Consider the following 25,370-nt stretch of genomic DNA (forward strand, 5'->3'; position numbering starts at 1 on the left):
CACCCTTTTGCAGCAAGAGACGTAGTAGTACATGCCTTGCAGAATTGGGTGCAACTATTCCTACAGCTAAGGAGGGAGAAGATGAACAGAAATGGAGTTCAGGAAAAGCAGAGCTGAAACTATAAAAGCACTAATGCTGGAAAGAATAAAGAGTGCTAAGACCACTATACTGTCCCCCACCAAAGCTGGCAACACATGATATAGTGTTGGTTAGGCTCTAGAATGCAGGTCATTGTCATCAAGGAACAGTGGGTGGAGGTAAATTGGGGAGGAGCTGAGGGAAGGGTTAGAGATGAGTAAAAATGGTCTTGTGGTTAAGGTTAATTAAGACTTGGGAGATCTGGGTTTAATTTTTGCACAAAAATTCTGTGGCATTTCAATCTTGAGCAAGTTGCTTAATCTCTGCCTCAGTTTCCTATTTTTATAGATAATACTACTTTGCCTCATCAGAGGCCTTGAGTTTAAATCTTCAAATATTTAGGGGATGTATGGATGCCAAAGTACATTAGAAAGATCCAAATTTAGTTAGAGAGGTGAAAATGGAAAAAGGTGAATGGGGTGTGCGTGGCTAATGAGGATGTTGCTTATGAGCAAAGAAACAGCTACTAGTTTTCATGCATGTTTACCTGTAAATATCATGTGACGGTAGACGTGTGATGTAGAGGGGGGTGTGTGTGTGTGTGTGTGTGTGTATGTATATATAATATATGTGTGTGTAGTTTAGTTTTGAAGGAGAGAGTTCAGAAAAATATGCACAAATGAATGAAAAATTCCTTTTGTGGAAAGGAGATATGAAGATTAGAGAAATGCAGACTGTGTGAATGTATAGGGAAGGGAGAGAGTATGGAAGTTCATGGAACACTTTGTGTAGAGTTTCAAACCAGGAGAGCAGTTCTCAACTGAAAGCAAAAGATAAGCTAGGGAAGGGGCGGGGAGAGAAGTGGGGGAGAGATGCATGTTGTGCTCCTGCTTCCTATGATGGAGAGAACTTGGGGGCAGCATTCTGGGCCCCCTGAAGTTTCAAGAGCAGAGATTTAGGAATGTCGTGGAGGAAATTGCAACAAATAAGGCAGGAAGCGACTAAAGCATTGTCGTGTTGACTGGCTTCATTCCTAAAACATGAGGTGGGTTGGGCAAGCTTGATCTGTTTTTAAATGTGACCTTGTATTTAAAAGAACACAATTCATAGTTTGTTTCAAAATCTGGATTTTTAATTTTCTTCCATATTAGAGATGGGTCTGACTCTTGGAAGGCAGAAGTAACCTGCAGAGGGGTGATGTGGGTATTAAAGGAAGTAGTGTCTGAAGAATTCCATTGTTCAGACAGGTGTAAGCCTCAGCCATGCCATCCTTAAGGAGATTAGATGGGAGGTGGAAGGATCAGCGTGAGTAGGGAGTACTGCAGAGTTGTGTTATCTGTGTAGAAGTATGATCCATGCCTTCCATTTCCTTAGAGTATGTTACCTCTAGGAATAAATGGGGAAGGGATGTGCAGAAGGTATCTAAGAGGTGACCACTGGCTTCTGAGTGTTGGGATGAATGGAGAATGTGTAATTGCCATTATTTATCCTTCTCTAACTGGTTCAAGCTTGGACTCTAATGCAGTGACAGCTGCTTTGTTGGGCTTCAATCCAGCCCCTCCTTACATGAGCGCTCATTAGTTTGAAGAACACTCAGATACTATTGTGCTAACATAACTGAAATACTTTTACAGCTATCCTCACTTGGGGCTGAGATCTGTTAAATGTCAAGGTAATGTGGCAGCCATAGGCAACATGCCTAACCAGTGAAGTTCTCTTGCTCCCTAGTCATTGAGAGCTCTTTGGTGTGTGGTTTCTACAATCTATATATGTAGAGTGTCTTAGATTTGGGGCACCTTATGCAAAAATATGCACATGGGATCCCAAGCTGCCTGTTGTGAGTAATATTGTGGGATGGGAAATGGAATAACTGACAACTTGGTGGGTGAGGAGAGCAGGGATCTTGCCACTGCTGGAGAAGTGTGTTGAGAAGTGTGTGGAGAAGTGTGTTGAGGTGTGAAGAAGTGAGTCATCTATGTAAGGCAGGGGGCTGGAGAGAGTTCAATAGACATGGAGAGGGAGTGACAATAGGACATAATTTTAATGGCTGGGTGGATTTAGCTGGGTTGCTCAGTGTGGGAAGGTGATTAGAAGATTGGATTGAGGGGGTATGTCATGAGAGGTTCCTGAATTCCCTAGGTTTGCCCTTTTTATGCAATAGCTTCCAGTGTGCCTGTCCACCATTGTACCATAAACTATGCATCTTTGTCCCATTAAAAAATTGGCCTCCCTAGTAAATTGTGAGGATTCTGACTGCCAATGGAGTCAAATACTCCAAACAGCAGAGCACCAAATGTGTAGGAGAGTTTTATCTGCTTCAAGATTTGGAGCTTCCAGTCTCTGCTATGCTCCGTTATGCTCAAGCAAAGAAGTGGGCTGGCCAGGGTGGATTTGATTTAAATCACTGGTCAGGAAGACTCAATTTAATCATGGATTTCTACATAAAAGTGCATTCTTGTTGGTGGTTCTAACCTTAATACATATTCTTTACAACTCACAACATTTTTAAAGTGATTTTTAAAGTGATTTATTTTGAAATCTTTTCAGATTAGTTTTACAGCTATATCGGAAAAAGAATGATTGTTTATTTCATTTATGAAAGGTAATTGAAGCAGATAGTTCACCTCCCAATGACTTCATAAATATCTCCAATTCAACAGGTTAATCACTAATATTTGGAGGATTTTCTTGCCATGCTGTTTTAGGAGGAGAACATCACCAGACAGACATTTAATTTGTTTTATTTAACTAAAACAACATTATGTATTCTGGATTTTTTTCTTCAACAGCAAACATATAATATATTAACAAAATAAGCATATGAATTTTTGAATTTAAACATTCAAGTTTTTTTAAATAAAATAGTTAAATATTTTTTTTAAAAAAATTAAATCAACATGTGAAACTTAAAATATTGGCTTCTGCAGCTAACTCAGTCATCTTCACCTTCATTTTCCTGTTTGTTCATAATCTGGAAAAGAAAAACAAGCTTTCCTGCTTTTTCAGGTCCCAAACAGTTTCTCAATTTGGAATGAATTAGTCCAAAAGAAGAAAAAACTCCTCCTACACCGGCAGAAGAAGCTACTGCTATTAAAAGTGAGATTATCACTTTAACAGTCTCTGAATCCAACTGTTTAAGTGACTTCCACCAGTTCACTGGTGTGACTTTCTTTAAAACATCAGCAAACATCTATTTCTTGAATGGTTCACCCTTAGCTCTGAAGTTTATTATAGTTGGCATTATGGAGGGATGATTGCTGGATGTCCATGTCATAGCCAGCTCCTCTTCTTCAGCAGCTAAGGTTTGACTCTGGTACTGAGTATTGAGAATAACTGCAAGAAAATGGGCTGCAGATAGTGCTTGTAATTTAACTCTGTCATTGCATATTTCTCTTTTTAAGATCTCACTCAGTTCCTTCCAAATTTCAAAAGTGTCAGCAATAAAACAGCTGTTTCCCTGCATTTTGTTCAAGGCTACAGAAATAGGCTTCAGGGTACTCAGCATGTGTTCAACATTTCTCTTAAGCCCAATGTTGAGAACTTTGGATGTGACAGTGCCATCTATTTTTTCACAATTTTGTTCACAAACTGTTATCAGATTAGGCCAGTTCTTGATATAGTGCTCAGAACATTTCATTACTTAGTTCCATCGCACGTCTTGTGGGTTCCTCCGACTTTTTTCAGAGCAGCTGCTGCAAAGTGGTTGTTACGGAAGTATTTTGCAATTTCAACAACATTAGCCTTTATTTCTGGAACACTGAAGTCTTTTTGGCTTGGAGGTGCATCAAATGAGCGCTGCAACCGTATGTTGTTAGCTTGGGACTCTCTTCTCACTCTTCTAAATTTCTTCTCATCTTGGATACATTTGCAGCATTGTGTCTGACCAAGCTGCATACTAGACATTTTGAAATTGTTTTTAGTTTGTTATAGCTTTTACTGCTGCTACTTGTAAGTATTCTGTTGTGCATGCATTTCCTGATGTATCAATTGTTTCTGTAAGGAAGAGATTCCCTTCTTCTGTTGTCACACAAGCACATACAACAGGATCATTGTGGACATTGCTCCATCTATCAAGACTCAGGTTAACAATTTCACCCTCTAGACCTTTTGCACACTGCTCAATTTCTCTTTCGTACACTTTATCCAGCAATTTGCCTGTGACATCTGCTCTATTGGGTGGACTGTATCCTGGTCTTATTGACTGTACCATGTTAATGAAGTGTGGGTTCTCAATCATAAAGAAAGGAGAGTTTGTTGTATAAACAAACAGGGCAATTTTTTCATCAATTACCTCTTTTTGTAATCTGCTGGTTCTTATCGCAAACTTATCTTGTGTTTTTTGTTTTGTTTTGTTTTTTTCTGGATGATGGAGATTTTTTTTTCTTTTTGCTCCAGGTTATAAACTGTGGCTATGTGACATACATGATGTGATTTGAAATACTATCATTGGCAGATAACTCTGAAACTGTAGAAAATGATGGTGATCTTGAAGGTGGATAGTCTTCAGAATCCTGTGTGTTGAGGATGGAATCTCCTAAACAAAATAAGTCAATGCAGTTATTTAACTATTACCACCATATTGCTCATTTAGTATTACTCATTGCATTCATTGACACTCAGTACTACTTTAAAGGTGAAATTGTAAAAGGAAGATCTGCCTATTTCAGCTATTTTTTTAATCACAACTGCATCTAAAATGGTAGTACCATAGAGTAACAACTATATTTTTTGCTCAAACCTGAGAATTCAAGAATAGTCCAGAAGGAAGGAAGGCAGTCCTTAAGAAAGAAGTATGAAATAAAAAAGTTTACCAACCTGAAGATCCTGCATGCTTTGACATGTTCCTTTCATCATCTTCAAAGCAGCTTCCTCCTGAGAAGGAACACTTCTCATGATGTTTCATTCAGGCAACAAGGCCTTGCATTTCTTTGTTGCACTGTTTGTATTTTGCACGCATGCATTTTGCACAAGTTGATTAACTTCATTAAAATATTCCCAAACTGGGTCTCTCTTACCGCCTGCTGCCATTATAGGTTTTTCCCTTCTGGTGAGAGAATGATATGATAGATCTCAAATCAATGAAGGCTACACTCAGAAAGACCTCAAGACTTCTGAAATATACTGCGCAAACAGTTTCACTTTTGTTTCTACTGCCTGTCCCTCCCTTCTCACATTTATCTCCAGACTACTTCTCCTTGTCCAGATCTATTCCGTCCCTAACAATCTTCTATTCATTGAACTTTTTGAAACTTTGCACTTTCAGAGAGAGGTAAGGGATTGTCTCTGTGTACACAGATTTGCAGAGGGACAATAGGGCTGAGGTCTGTTGTTTCTCACCTCTCTCTATATATTTATTTATTTTAAAACATTTTTGCTGTTAACAAGCATGTTATCTCTGGAGATACAAATCCACAGTTTGAGAATTGCAAAACTAAGCATCTCTGATGGTATCTTCTAGACTGACCACTGAGTCCCATTGGGTAGATAGACAGATTAACCTAAATAATCTATACAGAGACCCCTGGAACCTCAGAAGATTGGGTCCCTAATCCATAAACTACTGGAACACATTTACAAAACTTTTTTTAAACATTAAATGAATATATTATCTCATACTATAGAATTTATAATCCTTATTCCATGATGAGATATCTTTGAGCTATAATGTATTTTTATCTTTAGCTTTTTTGCTCAAAAAGCATTTTATAAAAAAAATCCAATTTTAAATTAAAAAAAAAATTCTTTTTTATAAAATCATTGATTTTTATCCACCTTGGGGCTGTCAAACCATACACAGATGCCCACAGCAAGGCAGCTGGGCCACAAACTTCAGTTTAAAATGGAGAAATCTGCTAGGGTGTATTCAAAAACAGATCAGGTCACAGCCTGATGTCTCCTTATTCACTGCCTGCCATGTCTTGGTTTGGGGTGCAGGGTGTACAGTGCAGGCTGGTCCTGCAAATAAACAACATCTGGGCAGCCTCCTTCCCCTTGAAAAAGGGTCTGTACAATTAATACTAAATGCATGCTAGAACAGAGGTTTGGCTATGGTTTTGGTCTGTCAGTATCTTGTGTACCTGCCTTTTCTTCTTTTCTTGCCCCTCCCACTTTTAAAATTCCCTTGCAATGATTAACTGTTGTTCAGTTATGTAAGTGTATAGTCATTATCTGGTTAGGCAGGTGAGGATCAGAATAGTATCAGGGTGAAAATAGTTTTTGCATAAAAGTCACTGCACAGAGTCTTCCAGGCTTACCAGGAGCAAGTTAGAAGCTGACTAAGCAACAATTCCACTCTGCAGACCTGATCCGGGGAGGGGGATCAATAAATATCCCAGATTGTTGTCAACTGAAAAAAATCCCAGAGGGAGAAGAGAAGACAATAACATTGTTTAGTTGCACAGAGGAATACTGCAAACTCTAGGAGAGAAGTCTGCTGTAAATAATTCAGTGCATCCACTAGATATTACTGTGATAGACACCTAAAAATAACTAAGATTCAGGTTATATTTGAGGTAATTCTGATTATCGCTGCAATTAATGACCATAGTTGTCTTAGCAGTCGATTCTTTCCTTGCTCCCCCTCCACAAATGCACCTAAGTGTCTTCCTCTTCCTTACTCATGAGATGACAATGAAGTGAAAGTGCTGTGGTGTTGTCCTACTGTGTGCATGAGAGGCTTCTTTTAACTTGACAGTGTTTGTATTGTGTTAGTGATTAGGAGCTTCAGTCATGGGTGAGGACCCCATTGTGCTAGATGTTGTACAAACCCATAACAAACACTGTTCCTGCCTCAAAGAGTTTATAGGCAAAGTGAATCTCAGGGTTTGTAAGATTATTTGTTAACAAAATAGTAGAATTGGACTATGTACAATTCCAGTCTGTCAAAGAAAAACAATTATTTCCCTCAAATGTTCTGTGAATTGCTTCAGACCATTTTGAAAGAACTAGATCCCTTACTAGTTAAAGTAAAAACAGGAGGGCTTTTCTATGATCTGGGAAGAGACTGTGCCAGTGGGGAGGAGCATTCTCCTGAAGAGTCTATATTGGTGTGAAAACAGGAGTGGGGGAAATTGCCTATTTGAAGAAAAATACTTTGTTCTGCTTCGTTATCCTGGTAAATGGAGTCTGAGCCCTTTGTAGTTGACCCTGTTTGATGAGATATAAACACTTAGACCTTGTCTAGATTAAGATTTAAAGGTGTGATGGAGTTACTTAACTCAGTGTAATTAACACCTAAAACTCTAGTCAACACAAAGCAATTGTATTCTAGAATACATAAAACTGGTTGAGTTTAGGCTTTTTAATATCTTTAGCATGGTCTGTGGCATGGTCTAAATACAGTTCTTGTAGCAGCATAACTACTTTAGTTGAGTGAGACTTTTTTATCAAAATAGTTATACGGGTCCAGCACCTGGTGTGGATGCAGTTACATTGGTATAAGGCACCTTTCTATCAATATAACTTATTCCACTTTCTTCATGGGAATAAGCTGTACCAACATAAGCACCTTTGTAGTGGTACAACTGCATCTACACTAGGAGTTGTATCAATTGGACTACACCAGTATAAAGTGTATAACTTGAGTGTGTTGACAACCTGTAAAACGTTATTACATTTGTTTGACTATAGTTTTAGAACATGTAATTTAGATCAAAGTAGGTAACTCAATCTAACATCACATCTTTTAAATCATAGTTTGGACTAGACTTTAGTTCACTCTATCTAAATCATGTTGGGTCAGCCAATATACAGAAACACTAACCCAGAACCTAGCCTTGCAACAAAGCCCGATGCCAACTCTGTCCACATATTTATTCAAGTGACGCCATCATAGGACCTAATCACATTAGCCACGCCATCAGGGGTTCGTTCACCTGCACATCTACCAATGTGATATATGCCATCATGTGCCAGCAATGCCACTCTGCCATGTACATTGGCCAATCCGGACAGTCTCTATGCAAAAGAATAAATTGACACAAATCTGACATCAGGAATCCTAAAATTCAGAAACTGGTAGGAGAACACTTCAACCTCTCTGGTCACTCAGTAACAGACGTAAAAGTGGCAATTTTGCAACAGAAAAGCTTCAAAAACAGACTCCAGCAAGAAACTGCTGAGCTTGAATTAATATGCAAACTAGATACCATTAACTTGGGTTTGAATAGAGACTGGGAGTGGCTGGGTCATTACACATATTGAATCTATTTCCCCATGTTAAGTATCCTCGCACCTTCTTGTCAACTGTCTAAATGGGCCATCTTGATTATCACTACAAAAGTGTTTTTCTCCAGCTGATAATAGCTCATCTTAATTAATTAGCCTCTTACAGTTGGTATGGCTGCTTCCACCTTTTCATGTTGTGTGTGTGTGTGTGTGTGTGTGTGTGTGTGTGTGTGTGTGTGTACATATGCATACGCAATCTTCTTACTATATGTTCCATTCTATGCATCCGATGAAGTGGGAGGTAACTCACGAAAGCTTACGCTCAAATTTTTTAGTCTCTAAGGTGCCACAAGTACTTCTGTTCTTTTTGCGGATACAAACTAACTTGGCTGCTACTCTGAAACCTGATAAACCAAAGTCATCACGACTGTGGATAACAGTCTGGTCTGTCTTTCTTGGCTATGCCACATGGCCACCTGAACCTACATAAAGCCATTCACCAGGCTTTATCTCCTTTGTCTGCAGCCTTGTCTCCGGTTGGTGTATATGCCAGACACAGCATGAACTTCGTTGTGACAATCCTTGTCCAGTGTCAAGGCTTCACTCACCAGATGGACAACCCAGAACACTTGGGCATTGGAGTTCCTGTCCTAGTTCCCACATGTGATATGACAATAATCACAGATGCATCCTTCACAGACTGGGGAACCTGCATGGGCAGTCACACGGCACAAAGTACTTGAATACTTTTGGAGGCCATGATGCACATCAATCTCCTGAAACTAAGAGCAGTCAGACAGGCCTACAGTGCATTCCTCCCATTCACATGATCCTGTCATGTCCGGATAATATCCGGCAATCATCTTCTATGTAAACAAGGGGAAAATCCCTCCCACTGCACATAGAGATGAGCAACTTATGGCACTGGTGTATCCAGAGCCACCTCAATTTCTTTGACGTACCTCCCAGGCACTCAGAACTTGTTGTCAGATAACCTCATCAGGCATTTTGCCATGGATCATTAGTGGGAGTTGCAGAATTCATTTTTGAACAATATATTCACTCAGTGTAGTATGCCATCTTGGACCCTGTTCATGAACAAGAAGTTCACTTGTATTATTTCAGAGCAGCATGGGGTCAGGATTCCAGGGGCAATGTTCTTCTACTGTACTGGACTAGCCACTTGAAGCATGCTTTTCTTTCCATCCCACTACAACCCCAGGTTCTATGGATGATTCGTCACCATGAAGAATGAGTCATTCTCAGTGCACCCTATTGGCACAGACCATGCTAATTTCCAGACCTTCTACAAATGTCAACCTGTCAACCCATCCGCATTCTGTCCTTATCAGACCTGCTAACTCGAGCTGTGGAATCAGACATCCCAACCCAAACTCTCTTCACTCACAGCTAGGTCTGACTCCCATCCTAATATCAAGAGTGTTCATGGCCATTCAAACTCTTCTTAATTACAGCAGGAAAAACTACCAGAAAATTTTGTTTGCAATGTTGTAGCTGTACTGGTCCTAGGGTGTTAGGGAGACAAGGTGGGTGAGGTAATAGCTTCTGTTGGACCAACTTCTGTTGCTTTTGAAGCTTTCTGAAAGCTTTTGAGCTACACGGAGCTATTCTTCAGGTCTGAGAAAGGTACTTAGGTTTCCCAGATCTGAAGAAGAGCTCTATGTAGTTCAAAAACCTGCCCCTTTCACCAACAGAAGTAGGTCCAATAGAAGATATTACTTCACCTACCTTTTCTCTCTGCCAGAAAATGTTATCTAGTCAAATTGAGGTGTGTGTTTCTGTTGCAACAGAACCAGTTATCAAGGGCAGTAGGTATTCCTGCTATTTTAGACTACCTCCTCACTCTCAAGATGTTGCGTCTTATTAGGTCACTGCAGCTTCACCTAGCAACAGTTAGTATATTCCCTCTTCCAGTAGATGGCTATTCTACTTTTACTCATCCAGTAATAACCAGATTCCTGAAGAGCGTGACTGCCTTCATACCAGTAGTGAAACCACTGCTATAGTGGAACCTCAATCTCATACTTTCAAACCATTGCCCATGTGCTCCATGTCCCACCTGTTTCTGAAGGTCACCTTCTTGGTCAACATTACATCAGCCAGGAGGGTGGGTGAGCTGGATCCCCTCGTGGCTGACGTGACATACACTGCTTTTCATAAAGAGAAGGAATCCATTTGCCTCCACCTGAAATTCATCCTGAAGGTAACTTCCGAGTTCCACATAAATCAGTCAACTCACTGGTATCTACGCTGAAGCCTCATGCCTCAAGTCAGGAGAAGAGATTTCATTCTCTCGGCATCAGATGAGCATTCGCATTCTACCTGCAAAGAACAAAACTGTTTAGAAAATCATCTGGCTTATTTGTTGCTATGGGAGAGCGAGCAGTGGAACAAGTAATATCTGCTCAGAGACTAAGTTGGTTGTTGACTGTATGTTCATTTGCTATCAGTTGGGTTATCTCCCTCCCTTGGACCACTAGAGCAGTAGTTTTCAACCTCTTCATTTGTGGACCCCTAAAAAAATAATTTTGAATGGAGGTGTGGACCACTTCGGAAATCTTAGACATAGTCTGCAGAATCCCACTAGAGCACAGGCGACCTCAGTAGCAACTCTTCAGGAAGTGTCTATGCTGGACATTTGTACAGCAGCAATCTTGAATTTCATCCATGCTTTCACTAAGCACTGCACTTTGGTTCAAGCCTCTTCTCCTGATGCAGCCTTTGGAATGGCAGTGTTTCAAACATCTATATGGCTGGCATCCTTGCACTCCCCTCCTCCTATTTGAGTACAGCTTGCCAGCCACCCACACATGGAATAACTAGAGGGACCAGCACTTAACCTCCATTTCTTCTTTAAGTGCCTGTAACTGGAAGTGCTTAGAGGTGTGTGGTCTCTCTCTGTATTCTGCTACCCATCCTCCTTTCCCTCTGCTTCAGATCATGACTGGATTCATGGTAGAGGAGGACCTGGAGAGGTGGTTGGTCTGCACCTTCCCTTGTGCTCTCAGTGCTGAGCATGAGGAGATCCAGGGCACAGATGTGAACCAACAGACACTATTTGCTAGATTTTTTCGGTCTCGGGTACTTGTTGTGCTTGCATATCCACATATAGAGTACAGATGGGGCTACAAATCTCAAAGAACTTCCAGTTAGAAGTAACTTCCATTTATTTACTCACATGTAGCTCTCCTGTTGTACTGTACACTCCCTGCTATTCCAATCTTTTGCCATCCTTGAGCAGAGGTTGCTAGTTATCTTGAATAGCTGTGCTTGTTGCTGCAGACTGCTTCAGAAACTAAACTTATGTAGCCAGTCATGTCACTTGCAACGAAAGTTGAATTTCAGCCTTGGCCTCTTGAGGCAAAATACTCATGATCTGACTTGATATGCCTCAGGTCAAGTCCATTTTATTACCTACCTTTGTATAGCTTCATCTTCGAAGCCCTGAAACACCCTTCTTGATTCTGGCATGGCAAGCAGATTTTCCTTCTGTTGGGACTAGTTTGCAAGAAGCCTGTTTCTCCCAACACAGATGCCCCTGTGCCTTTTTAATGATTGTCAGTTTGTACCAGAAACTGCATTGCAAAAGTGAGATCGCTTTCCAAAGCATTTGAAGTGAGCATTTCAGTAATCTGGGACTAGTGATGTATCTGGAGTTGGGCAGAGTGCAAGCCCAATGCCGCCCACAGTCTGACACTGCAGTTTGCCTCCACCCTCCTGTTCTATATGTGGGTGTTGCCCGTAGACTATCGAGCCTAGCATGCTGTTATGCTTCAATATGCTCATCTTCTGTTCAGATAGAGCATTGCACCCTGGGACTGGTAGTCTCTTCAGTCTCTGTATTTAAAGAGATACTGTCCACTATTGTTATAGTAACCTTATGTGTTACATGTAAGTAAAAAGTAATGCTGGGGGGGAGGCTCTGTTTTCTGATAGGACATTTGACAGTACTTTTGTATGTAGTCCGCTTCCCTGTAGTCTATTAATAAGGGAGAAACCATGAACACAAAAATACCCTTAGTTAAACCTTCTCACACGCAGGTTCATTCCAACACAGTGGTAAAATCACCAGAAGTCGCTGAAGCATTGTTTGCTTCGTTTCCACTGGTGCAGCTGAACTGTTGACTGCCACAGGGAGCTATTTCTTAAAATTCCTACTATAGATAGGACCTTAATTTCTAATGTAACAACCAGAAGAGAACCTTTGGGTTTTCTTTAATATCATAAAGAAGGGGAAAACATCAAGCCTAACTGACTTGCCTGCTGGCACAAAGAACCTTTAAATATAACTGTGAAAGGCTTCCTTAACACCCTCACACTTTCTCTTCCGCCTAGGAATTATTTTAAAATAGCGCTCCAGATCTCCAATGTGGTCGCCCAACGAATAAAGCTGTCTCAATTTTTTCACTTTGTTTTGGGCTGGGTGTGCCCCAGTCAGTGTCCTTAAAATCTACAGCTATGCAGCTTTCCCAGAAAGTGAGCAGAAATGAAACTTCCAGTGTCTGGACTGAGTTTTGGTTCTGTGTGGCTGCCAGACTATAGATACTTCCCTTGGCCTGCTTCACCCCGCTATGTAGAGTGACTAACATTCTGGTTTTTCAGGAAAGTCCCAATTTTGTAAGAATCCTGTCAAATCATTCCCTCCCTTAGCTTGTGCAAAGGGCGGGGATAGGGGCAGAACTGTAAAAGAAATCCTTTTCTTTTCTTTCTAGGGAAAATGAGATGCTGTGCCAGTCCTGATTCAGTGGCAGGATCCAGACTTACATTGTAGAAATGTATCATATGTGCACTGGAGATGGGGAGGGTGTATAGTCTCAACTTGTTTTCCAGTGATACAGTTACAGACTAGGATATGCTTCACTTCTTGATCTGGGGCTTTCCTCTTTTTGACCCTCCCAGGGGACAAGAGCCAGATCCCAAGGGGTTAAAAGGAGCTGGTCTCTTTCACTCCCATCTTGCAGGAGGTGGCACGCTGCAAGTGTGCATCTTGCAATGAACAATGTGGTAAGCCAGTCACTATTGCTTCTTCTGACTCCTGTCAAATCCTAGCATTCCCTCCTGATGGGAGGCTTACTGCAGCTGGGAGGTGGGATCACAGGGCTTCTCACTTACAGGAGATTTGCATTTCTAAATATTTGAAGACTTACGCAAAAAGCACAGCACTTTGCTGTGCAGTAGTGTAGCTCTGGCCTTAACTTCACTAAGGAGCTTCTTACCTGTTTTTTCAGCTGTGGTACAGCTACACTGGTGCACAACTTCCTAAAGTACATTAACTGCTAGTGTGATCAGAAGATCTAGGCTTGAAACAAACCTTTCCTGAATCAGCATACGGGCACTAATGTTTCTTGCCTCCTGAAATGCTGTTGGTTACCAAGCCTTGAACTTAAGACCACAGATGTTGTACCACTACAGCTCAAAATTCTGGACCAAAGTTGCATAGAATTAAACTCTTAATTGCTGTGTTTAACTGTTAGGTATGTGTGGATGACCAAAAAAAAAAAAACGTTAAGGCCGGAAGGGTCAATTATGATCATCTAGTCTGATCTGTATAACATAGGCCTTAGAAGCTCACCCATTAACATCTGCATTAAGCTCATAGCTTCTGTTGACGTATAGCATATCTCTTGGAAAGATACCCGGCCTTTTAAAGATTTCAGGTGATCAAGAATCCAACAATGAGATTGGGAATTGAGCCTATTGGTCTTGTCCTACAAATACATCTAGGTGTATTATTATTAAAAACAATAGCAGAACTACTGAGAGTATTCTTACTGGGGCTAATAATAGTAAGTGCTATTCCCAGTGGCTAGTGTGCAAAATATGGCTCTGAAACTGCCACATTAAAATTATTCAATATGAAATCTTCATTTATAACTGTTAGTATTGAGACCATAATTTGGCCATGTTTGTACACTGTTAACTATATAATAAAAATAGACTTCCTAAAGTCTTAATTTGTCCTAAGATGGCCTTAAATGTAAACTAGCTTTATCTTACTGTATTTTATTAAAAAACAAACTTTTGTTGAATTAAGAATACTATTCATGTTTGCAATCTGTTCTTGAAATGTGGCTTCTCAGACTGACATTACCTTTCACTGGAGTTGAACGCTTAACCATCAACAAACTATGCAAACAAGTTTGAAAACCAAAAAAATTGTTGTAGAATATTTAGCTAGGTAATTTTTAAAACCATCATTCATAATTTGCATGTTGTTGCATGTCTTGCTGATAAGGTGGCTCCAACCTTATTGTTCAAACTGTGTTGGCTTTCATGAAAGCGAAGCTCAGTTAATGAGGTGTTATCAGTGGGTAAATTTCTCTGGCTGGATGGTAGAAAATACTTTATAAATTGATCGGTGATTTTGAAGATGCTGTTAGATCAAACTTGTAAATTACTTGCAAGTTGAGGTAGTCAAAATACAGTTAAGTGTTATCTGGCAGTTTACCAAGCAGAAAACTCTATAAATCGGCATTTTTGATCTTCAATAGGGTTGTCAGGTGTCCAGTTTTTGACCAGAATGACCGGTCGAAAAGGAACCCTTGCAGCTCTGGTCAGCACTGCTGACCGGGCCATTAAAAGTCTGGTTGGTCTGGGGCCAACAGGCATTCTGCATGGCTGTGTGGAAGTGACATGTCCCTGCTGCTCCTAGGCAGAGGAATGGCCATGTGGACTCTTTGTGCTGCCCCCGCTCTGCCCTGAGCACTGGCTCTGCAGCTCCCATTGGCAGGGAATCGCGACCAATGGGAATTGCGGGGCGACGCTTGCAGGTGGAGACAGTGTGCAGAGCTGCCTGGCTGTGCCTCCGCTTAGGAGCAGCAGAGATATGTCACCGCTTTCAAGGAGCTACCTGAGGTGAGTGCCGCTTGGATCTGGCACCCTGAAACCCCTCCCATACCCCACCCCCTACCCCAAGCCCCCTCCCAGAGCCAGTGTCCCACATTCCCTCCTGCACCCCAGCCCCAAGTCTCCTCCCACACCCAAACTCCCTCCCTTTTAGTTAACTGGAATTTTTGAGTTACTGCATCCCCCCATTCCCCCAACATGCTGAATAACAAAGCTTTTACTGTAATCCACTCTTAAACCACATCCTTTTGCATCATTTTAGCCAAATTGGTTTAAGAAGTGCACCTTAAGCTAAACCAGTGCAACTTTCTCATGTGAATATGGCCTTAAGATTCTCCTTGTACCAAAGAGCATTGTCTAAATAGACAAGACTGAAGGACGATAAGGATGAAAGATACACCGTACAGTGATCAGGGTGATGGTTGGCAAGTTAATTGTAGCTTCTTTAAATGTTCTGGTTTTGTGTTTGTGATCTGGCTTTATAATGCATCATGGGATCTGGGGAGAGTGAAGCTGGCAGCAGAGAGAGTGTGAAGGATGGGGAAGGAGGTCAATTCAAATGGCAAATTGAGTCCAGAATCTAAGCTAGTTATTCTGATCATCATCTCTATGTCCAGAGGTGGTAGTGCCTCCTGCTGGGGGATTTGTGTCTCCTGGGATTTGCTCTTCCCATGCAAGTTGCTGCTTTTACTCCCTCATTTCCCAGCTCACTTGGCTGGGGTGGAGATTCAGATCTGAACCTGTAGAGAGGGCCTATGGATGAGCCTCAACACCTGCCACCTATCCCACTTCCTTTGCTCCAAGTGCTATAAACCTGCTTGCAGAGCACTGTGGTCTCAGAAGCATCTTTATACTGGTATCCCCTATTCCCTGAGTGAGGGGAGGGCTCCTGCCTCATACTGGGAATGAGGGGCGATCAACAGGTTATCTCAAGTGCTTATATACAAATGCACAAAGCCTTGGAAACAAGCAGGGAGAACTGGAGGTCCTGGTGATGTCAAGGAATTATGACGTGATTGGAATAACAGAGACTTGGTGGGATAACTCACATGACTGGAGTACAGTCATGGATGGTTATAAACTGTTCAGGAAGGACAGGCAGGGCAGAAAAGGTGGGGGAGTAGCACTGTATGTAAGGGAGCAGTATGACTGCTCAGAGCTCCGGTACGAAACTGTGGAAAAACCTGAGTGTCTCTGGATTAAGTTTAGAAGTGTGTGCAACAAGAGTGATGTCATGGTGGGAGTCTGCTATAGACCACCGGACCAGGGGGATGAGGTGGATGAGGCTTTCTTCCGGCAACTCACGGAAGCTACTAGATCGCATGCCCTGATTCTCATGGGTGACTTTAATTTTCCTGATATCTGCTGGGAGAGCAATACAGCGGTGCATAGACAATCCAGGAAGTTTTTGGAAAGCGTAGGGGACAATTTCCTGGTGCAAGTGCTAGGGGAGCCAACTAGGGGGAGCGCTTTTCTTGACCTGCTGCTCACAAACCGGGTAGAATTAGTGGGGGAAGCAAAAGTGGATGGGAATCTGGGAGGCAGTGACCATGAGTTGGTTGAGTTCAGGATCCTGACGCAGGGAAGAAAGGTAAGCAGCAGGATACGGACCCTGGACTTCAGGAAAGCAGACTTTGACTCCCTCAGGGAACAGATGGCCAGGATCCCCTGGGGGACTAACATGAAAGGGAAGGGAGTCCAGGAGAGCTGGCTGTATTTCAAGGAATCCCTGTTGAGGTTACAGGGACAAACCATCCCGATGAGTCGAAAGAATAGTAAATATGGCAGGCGACCAGCTTGGCTTAATGGTGAAATCTTAGCGGATCTTAAACATAAAAAAGAAGCTTACAAGAAGTGGAAGGTTGGACATATGACCAGGGAAGAGTATAAAAATATTGCTCGGGCATGTAGGAAAGATATCAGGAGGGCCAAATCGCACCTGGAGCTGCAGCTAGCAAGAGATGTCAAGAGTAACAAGAAGGGTTTCTTCAGGTATGTTGGCAACAAGAAGAAAGCCAAGGAAAGTGTGGGCCCCTTACTGAATGAGGGAGGCAAGCTAGTGACAGAGGATGTGGAAAAAGCTAATGTACTCAATGCTTTTTTTGCCTCTGTTTTCACTAACAAGGTCAGCTCCCAGACTGCTGTGCTGGGCATCACAAAATGGGGAAGAGATGGCCAGCCCTCTGTAGAGATAGAGGTGGTTAGGGACTATTTAGAAAAGCTGGACGTGCACAAGTCCATGGGGCCGGACGAATTGCATCCGAGAGTGCTGAGGGAATTGGCGGCTGTGATTGCAGAGCCCTTGGCCATTATCTTTGAAAACTCGTGGCGAACGGGGGAAGTCCCGGATGACTGGAAAAAGGCTAATGTAGTGCCCATCTTTAAAAAAGGGAAGAAGGAGGATCCTGGGAACTACAGGCCGGTCAGCCTCACCTCAGTCCCTGGAAAAATCATGGAGCAGGTCCTCAAAGAATCAATCCTGAAGCACTTAGAGGAGAGGAAAGTGATCAGGAACAGTCAGCATGGATTCACCAAGGGAAGGTCATGCCTGACTAATCTAATCGCCTTTTATGATGAGATTACTGGTTCTGTGGATGAAGGGAAAGCAGTGGATGTATTGTTTCTTGACTTTAGCAAAGCTTTTGACACGGTCTCCCACAGCATTCTTGTCAGCAAGTTAAGGAAGTATGGGCTGGATGAATGCACTATAAGGTGGGTAGAAAGCTGGCTAGATTGTCGGGCTCAACGGGTAGTGATCAATGGCTCCATGTCTAGTTGGCAGCCGGTGTCAAGTGGAGTGCCCCAGGGGTCGGTCCTGGGGCCCGTTTTGTTCAATATCTTCATAAATGATCTGGAGGATGGTGTGGATTGCACTCTCAGCAAATTTGCGGATGATACTAAACTGGGAGGAGTGGTAGATACGCTGGAGGGGAGGGATAGGATACAGAAGGACCTAGACAAATTGGAAGATTGGGCCAAAAGAAATCTAATGAGGTTCAATAAGGATAAGTGCAGGGTCCTGCACTTAGGATGGAAGAATCCAATGCACCGCTACAGACTAGGGACCGAATGGCTCGGCAGCAGTTCTGCGGAAAAGGACCTAGGGGTGACAGTGGACGAGAAGCTGGATATGAGTCAGCAGTGTGCCCTTGTTGCCAAGAAGGCCAATGGCATTTTGGGATGTATAAGTAGGGGCATAGCGAGCAGATCGAGGGACGTGATCGTTCCCCTCTATTCGACACTGGTGAGGCCTCATCTGGAGTACTGTGTCCAGTTTTGGGCCCCACACTACAAGAAGGATGTGGATAAATTGGAAAGAGTACAGCGAAGGGCAACAAAAATGATTAGGGGTCTAGAGCACATGACTTACGAGGAGAGGCTGAGGGAGCTGGGATTGTTTAGTCTGCAGAAGAGAAGAATGAGGGGGGATTTGATAGCTGCTTTCAACTACCTGAAAGGGGGTTTCAAAGAGGATGGCTCTAGACTGTTCTCAATGGTAGCAGATGACAGAACGAGGAGTAATGGTCTCAAGTTGCAATGGGGGAGGTTTAGATTGGATATTAGGAAAAACTTTTTCACTAAGAGGGTGGTGAAACACTGGAATGCGTTACCTAGGGAGGTGGTAGAATCTCCTTCCTTAGAGGTTTTTAAGGTCAGGCTTGACAAAGCCCTGGCTAGGATGATTTAACTGGGACTTGGTCCTGCTTTGAGCAGGGGGTTGGACTAGATGACCTTCTGGGGTCCCTTCCAACCCTGATATTCTATGGTTCTATGATTCTATGATTCCCTGTCTGTTACTACTTTTTTGTGCCAACAAGGTTGAAGATTACATTGGGCATACAGAATTCAGGCACGTTTTAATCAATAACATGGTAGACGTGCTGGAACCTAAATGTACAAAAGACAAAATTCTGTTTCCCATCTCAATACAAAATATTGATGAGCTTGTAAAGCCCAGCTAATGTTCTTGGTGAAAATTGGCAAAGACTGGGGGGCACTAGCCTCACAGCACATGAACCACTCTCCCATCCCTTCCTTGTGAGTTGAGGTGTGGTCAACACTTGGGGCCAGTGAAGATTCTAATCCCATCTGTCCCCCATCTTGCCTAAAGTGCGGGAGTTTATAGGCAACAGGGGGAACAAATATGGAGTTACAGCTGTGTGCTTTCTGGTAGTGGGGGCAGAGACTGCTTATCTGTTCTTGCTGTTGCATGACCTGCATCCAGGGAACTGACCACAATAGCTGATGATTTTCCCTGAGCAAAAGGAACTGGGTAATAAATGTGTGCACCAGTGAGCCAGTGATAGATATCCCAGAATAATACCGGGATGACATGTTGACATGCTAACATAGCTGTTCCTCCTTTCTGAGAGGGTGGGTGCTCATTTCCAATGTAATACCAATCAGGTGATGTGAGGCCCTCTGAAAACACAGGCTAGATTTTTTTTTTAAGTGAATCTGGAAAGCATCTTCAAGCAAGGTGTCTAATTTGGGGTTATTGTGACAGTTGGAAAAGGAAGTCAGCTGGGTGCTTGGCACGTCTACAGCTGTTCTCATCCTCCTCTTCGTTCTCTCCACAGCGTGGCACAATGAGGCGGCGCTATGAAGATGATGGCATCTCGGATGATGAAATTGAAGGAAAGAGGACATTTGACCTGGAGGAGAAACTCTCCACCAACAAATTCAATGCCAACTTCGTCCTCTTTATGGAAGGCAAAGGTCTGTGTCCCCTCTGCTGCCCACACCCATACTATTGCAAAGTTCCTAGAGAGAAATACTGGGGAAAAGTGCCCCTGTGAACAAACTGTCTGTCATTGTGTGTCCTCCACAGTCCTTGTTCCTGTGTGAGGGAGGAGAACCTCTTCTCTAGTAGGTCATGTATATAATCTCTGGGAGGAGAGGAGCTCTTCCTCCCCCCCCCCCCCCTGAGTGCTTAGGGCCATAGAGGACAAAACTCACTGCTGAGTTCTTTAGCTACCAGTTGGATCAGTGGTGACACAACTACTGGTATTTAAATCCAGAGATTTGCCTCTATTTATATTTTCCAGCTCCTCCCTTCACCCTTTCTGTTTTGATTCTTTCTCCTCTCTGAGCTGCTCTGCTTTCCTAGCACATGCAGCAGAGTAAATGTGGCTTTTCTGCCCCACCGCTGCAAAAAAGCCCTCCTGTAGCTACTGTTAAGTGGCATGGAATGGAACATGCTAAGTGAAATCTCAGCTCTACCCCACACAGCTCTCTGGCTAATGAGCCAGCAGCTGGGAGTCCATTCCTAAGAATGGCTTTTTGAAGCTGCTCCCTAGCAAACCTCTACCTGAAACATACTGAGTAAGAGTAGAGCCAGGTCCCTAATTTTGCATACCCGGGTGGGGTGGGGTAAAGGGAGAGTGAGGGGCAAATATAAGCTTGCATGTGACACCAATAATTAAGGCTACGTTATTGTCACAGAGGTCACGAAGTCACAAACCATGACTTCCAGAGACCTCTGTGACATTTTCCGCTTCAGCCCCAGGAGCTGGCAGCCAGTGTGGGCCCCGGCAGGGATCAGGCAACAGCCTCTTCAGGGTCCCCCCGCAGGGTTCCAGCGACAGGTGACAGCCTCCTCAGGGTTCCAGTGACTGGGGACAGCCTTGCGGGGAGGTGGGGGGAGAGGAACCCCACAGCTCCCAGCTACCCAGTGGCAGGGGAAACCATGGAGCTGCAACAGCAAAAGTCACAGACAGGTCATGGCTTCCGCAAATTTTTGTTTATTGCCCCTGACCTGTCCGTGATTTTACTAAAAATAACCATGACAAAATCTTAGCCTTACCTATGATCACTGGGGATCCTAGAAATCGGTTTGCTGTGGGAAAATGTTGGATTTGCATTTTTACAGAGAATCTTTAATTTTCACATTTTGTGAAAAAATAAAAACATATATAGTGGAACTCCAGTTATCTGATCTAACTGGGACCAGAGCCAGATCGGATAATCAAATTCAGATAATCAGGAGAATGGGCGGGATTCGGGCTGTCAGCTTAAAAATTTTAAATACATCAATAAAAGCTTGTGTTCAACTGATACCTAAATATATTGTGGCTAAGGAAACTAAGTTCAGCATTTCATTTTAATCATGGAAAAACATGGACTTTTGTGTCTTTTATCAGAGAATTTTGGTGGGTTTTTAATCATGGAAAACTAGGATCCCTGATCCTCACTCAGCTCATGTGAGCTAGGCTCTAGATGCAGAGCCCTCAGGGGGGGAAGAAGTCTAACTGGTTTCTTTAAGGCCTCTTTTGCTTGACTGAATTTGTTTGGAAAATGATAAACTCTATTTTCCTGTTTGTCTGACTCAGCTATAAGACCCCACATGCCCTGCCCTGCTTGTGCCTGTCTGGCCTGTGCTTATGGCAGGCTGCCTACAGCTGATTAGAATAGTGCCTGGAGATTAAATTCTGTTGGAGAGGATGGCTAAACCCAGTTCTTCTTTCCACTCCTCATGCTACCTGCCCCTTCCCTGGTTAATATCCCCAGTATCTCTGTGGCTGGCAACCTCCCCTTAATACATCCCCTCTTCTCTCTCACCTCATGACAGACTTCAATGTTGAGTACATCCAGCGGGGTGGCCTGAGAGACCCTCTGATTTTCAAGAACTCCGATGGGCTTGGAATAAAGTAAGTGTTGAGGATAGGGAAGGATGGGTGACTCTAGCCTAGCTGGCCGCTGACTGTACTAGAGAAATAACCTAGCAGTCTGACGGGGCCTTTCCATCTGAGGGTGGTCTTTCTATTCTAAGTTGTTTTCTGTGGATGCTCTCCTAAAAGTGCCCAGTTCAGAATCTAGTCCCACTGTCCCCCACACATCCAACGCTGGGAAAGAAGATTCTGGTAGCTGCCCCAGTGCGGTGTCCAACTTGTTTTTACCGTGCTTTTGACATGCGTGCCCATTCTAACTGGATGCCCATCTGGGGTGGTGGTTTTATTTGTATCACTGCAGTGCCTAGGATCCCCAGTTGTGGGCCAGACCACATTGTGCGAGGCTCTGTATCAGCACAGAATGAAGACAGTAGCTTGGCTTATGAGCCTTGTCTGAGAGAGTATGAGTTGGGCGAGAGTTACAAGAATGGCTTAATCAGTGGAGTGAAGATGCTCTTGCCTGCCTGAGTTGCTAAAGGGAGAGGCCAGTCGATAGCTTAGGACCATTCAGAATATGATAACGAGCACACTATAGGTCTTGGGTTTGGCTCTCCCTTAGTGGGGTTCAAATGTCCTGCTCTCAGCTCTGGTAGGTTCCTTGGGTATGGCTCTTTCCTGACTTGGGTGGAGGGAATTACCCAGAGGTGAAAGTAAACCGGTACGCTGTACCGGCAAGAGCCAGTACGCCATATTGGACTGCCTTCCCCAGGCTGGCGCATTAAAGGGCCTGGGGCTCCCCACAGCGGCTGGAGCTCCTGGCCCTTTAAATCACTGCTGGAGCCCTGCTGCCGCTACCCCAGGGGCCCCACCCTGGGCCCTTTAAAGCGTTGCCTGAGCCCCTCTGCTGGAGCCCCTGGGGTAGTGGCGGCAGGGCTCTGGCGATGCTTTAAAGGGCCCAGGGCTCGGCTGCTGCAGTTTGACCTAGTTACGTTACTCAGGGGTATGAAAAAAATCACACCTCTAAGCACTGTAGTTAAGCCAACCTAACCCCTAGGTTAACGGCAGAATTCTTCTGTCAATCTAGCTGCTGCCTCTCTGGGAGACAGATTATGTACATCACCTGGAAAACCCCTTGGGTTGCTATAGGAAGCATCTATGTGACAGTGGCATAAGTGGAGCTGTGCGGCTAGTGTCTATAGTGTAGACATGCCCAGTGATTCTCAAGTATAGGCTGACCTTTTCCTAGAGCCACTATACAATGCATGTACTTGCTGGTGACAATTTCTCCTATTCCTAAACTACCACTACTCCCCTTGTGACAGTTGTGCCCAGCATTTGTCTGTTGAGGCACCTGAGTGGATTTATTGTTTGCAGAAGAATCTGTTTGCACACATCGGTTTGTGTGCTACTATCATGGCTCTCTTGGCTGCCCTCAAAGAGGGAGGGGGAAGCGTGTAGCATTCTAAAGGGGAGAGGAAGGCAATTGTGGAGGGATGGAGCCTTTGAGATGCCTCTATGAAGCCAAGGGCTACAGGGGGAGAGGCCTGTGGCGGAGACCCTAGTTTGTTTTAGTTAAGTGTCGTCTGTCTTGCAGGATGCCAGATCCTGACTTCAGTGTGAATGACGTGCGACTGTATGTAGGTAAGTGTCTCTCCTGCTGCCTTGTGGCATGGTAGTAACTGGCCGCGGTGACTTTCAGAAGGGGTGGGAGTAGTAGTTCAGGCTGTTGAATCCATGAGCTACAACTTTATGGCTCCCTTAGCACATTGTTAGCTGGGCTCTAACAGCCCCTCCAGTCCAAATAATCAAGGATTTTTACTGCCTGAGAAGGAATCTAATCTGTGACCAGGAGTAGCTGAGCCATGGGCTTTGTTCAGGAAACTCTAAACAGCTTCTGGTTGCCCTGGCGTGGATGAGGGCCTAGGTGTACTCCTGCAGGAGAGGGATTGGCCTTACACATAGATGGGTGGGGCTAACAAGTTCATCCCTCAGAAAGGGGCTGTCCTCTTGTGCCCTGGCTTGTCTGTTCTTAGTGGGCCCTTGTGCACAGCAGTGATGTCTGTTTTGCTCTGGCAGGGAGCCGGCGGATGGTGGATGTCATGGATGTGAACACGCAAAGGGACATTGAGATGTCCATGGCACAGTGGGCACGCTACTATGAGACCCCAGAGGAGGAGCGGGAGAAATTGTATAATGTCATCAGCTTGGAGTTCAGTCACACAAGGCTGGAGAACCTGGTGCAGAGACCTGCTACGGTCAGTAAAGTTGTCGTCGTCTCCCCTTTTTCCTTTCATCTTGGTAGATGTAGAGCTCTGAGCCTGGCCCCTCCGTACTGAAGAAGAGAGCAGCCAGAGGCCTCCCTATAATACTTATGGGGTCAGATAGGATTGCTGCTGCTTCTCCAACCCAAAGAGCAGCTGGAGCAATATGTAAGTTTTGAGCGCCTGTGCCATTGCAGACCTTGCTAAACTGGTGAGAAGTGCAGAAAGGAATGGGTAGGCTGGTCTGTCAGAGGAGGCCACAGTAATCCTATTTAAATCCTCAAGACAGTCATTGTGGAGGCAGAATTATTTGTAGCTAATGAGGCAGGTCGGGGACAAAGCCACAGTGAGGAGTGATGGCCTGCAGGTGAGAGAAATGTAAGCCGTTCCTAAAGAGGACAAAAAGAAAAGGAGTACTTGTGGCACCTTAGAGACTAACAAATTTATTTGAGCAAAAGCTTTTGTGAGCTACAGCTCGCTTCATCGGATGCATTCCGATGAATGAGGATGGTTAACTAGACAGCGGAGTAACCTGCTCTGCTGGAAGGCGTTCAAGTACAGATACACGATAGAACACATTCAGGTCTGAATAAAGGATACATTTGGGCTAGTCCAAGTTTTAGTCCATGGACTGGGTCACTGACTCCCAACCTCATCCTGTTAAGCTGGTTCCACTGCCTGACAAGACTGTGGCCGTCTTCCAATCAGTGCCTGCTTCCGCATTCAGTTGTGTGCACTGAACTGCTATGAAGCTTGGTAGAACCCCTTCCTGCATCTTGGAGGAAGCCTCAATCCCATTGTTAGTGAAAGCACAAGCAGCCAAATGGAAGGTGGGAATACCAGCAAAGCTGCAAAGTATTACGTCTGTTGCATGACATATGAAAATAACCCAGACAGGGCGGCATCCCCTGTGTTCAGATTATTTATGCTTCAGAATCTTGTGTTACAAATGCACATTGCTATGTAGAGGTTGCAGTGGGGGGCAGGGGAGCTGGAGATTTCTGCAGCTTGGATAAAGGCATTGGGGGGCAGGGGGTGTCTTGAGAATGTGTAAAAAACAGTTGGGAATGTGAGAGAAGCACACAAGCAGGATATTGTTAATATAATGGAGTAGTGAATTTTGACAACTAAATTAACTCTTAAACCTAAGAACAAGGTCCCATTGAGATAAATGCAGAGTGGTTCATACCTCAGCTATAGTGTCAGGTTCTCTGCGGACTCGGACACTGCTGTATTATGTACTTTTCATTCACATTTGGAAGGTATCTTATGCAACCATAAGAATTACAGCAGTTTGTTTAAATAAGTTAGATTTCAGAGCACAGTTCTGTGGCAAGGGTGATCTACACACTGGATTCTGCAGAGTTGTGAAATGCATGAAATCCT

General features: G+C 43.7%; 1 protein-coding gene and 1 long non-coding RNA gene across 9 annotated transcripts in view; one reads left to right on the plus strand and one right to left on the minus strand.

Moving 5' to 3' along the window:
- Window positions 1-25,370, plus strand: part of KDM2A (lysine demethylase 2A) — an 85,370-nt gene that overhangs the window by 19,215 nt on the left and 40,785 nt on the right. For 5 of the 7 annotated variants that reach the window (XM_043516858.1, XM_043516859.1, XM_043516856.1 and 2 more), the window contains exons 4-7: window positions 19,693-19,831; window positions 21,684-21,762; window positions 23,318-23,364; window positions 23,800-23,978. In XM_043516858.1, the coding sequence (XP_043372793.1) occupies window positions 19,693-19,831; window positions 21,684-21,762; window positions 23,318-23,364; window positions 23,800-23,978 (444 nt within the window). Of the gene's footprint in view, window positions 1-13,165; window positions 13,271-19,692; window positions 19,832-21,683; window positions 21,763-23,317; window positions 23,365-23,799; window positions 23,979-25,370 lie in introns of all 7 variants that reach the window. The other 2 variants (XM_043516854.1, XM_043516857.1) reach the window with 1 other exon arrangement.
- LOC119857033 lies at window positions 4,905-11,973 on the minus strand. 2 transcript variants are annotated; one of them, XR_005293486.2, is made up of 4 exons: window positions 11,685-11,973; window positions 10,326-10,584; window positions 6,334-6,425; window positions 4,905-5,123 (listed from the first exon to the last, which is right to left on the minus strand). It is a non-coding gene; the product is annotated as an uncharacterized LOC119857033 (long non-coding RNA). The 2 variants fall into 2 exon arrangements; XR_005293485.2 differs by having other exon boundaries at window positions 10,326-10,588.

This window comes from Dermochelys coriacea, chromosome 6, assembly GCF_009764565.3.
Source record: "Dermochelys coriacea isolate rDerCor1 chromosome 6, rDerCor1.pri.v4, whole genome shotgun sequence".
Classification (NCBI taxonomy): Eukaryota; Metazoa; Chordata; order Testudines; family Dermochelyidae; genus Dermochelys; species Dermochelys coriacea.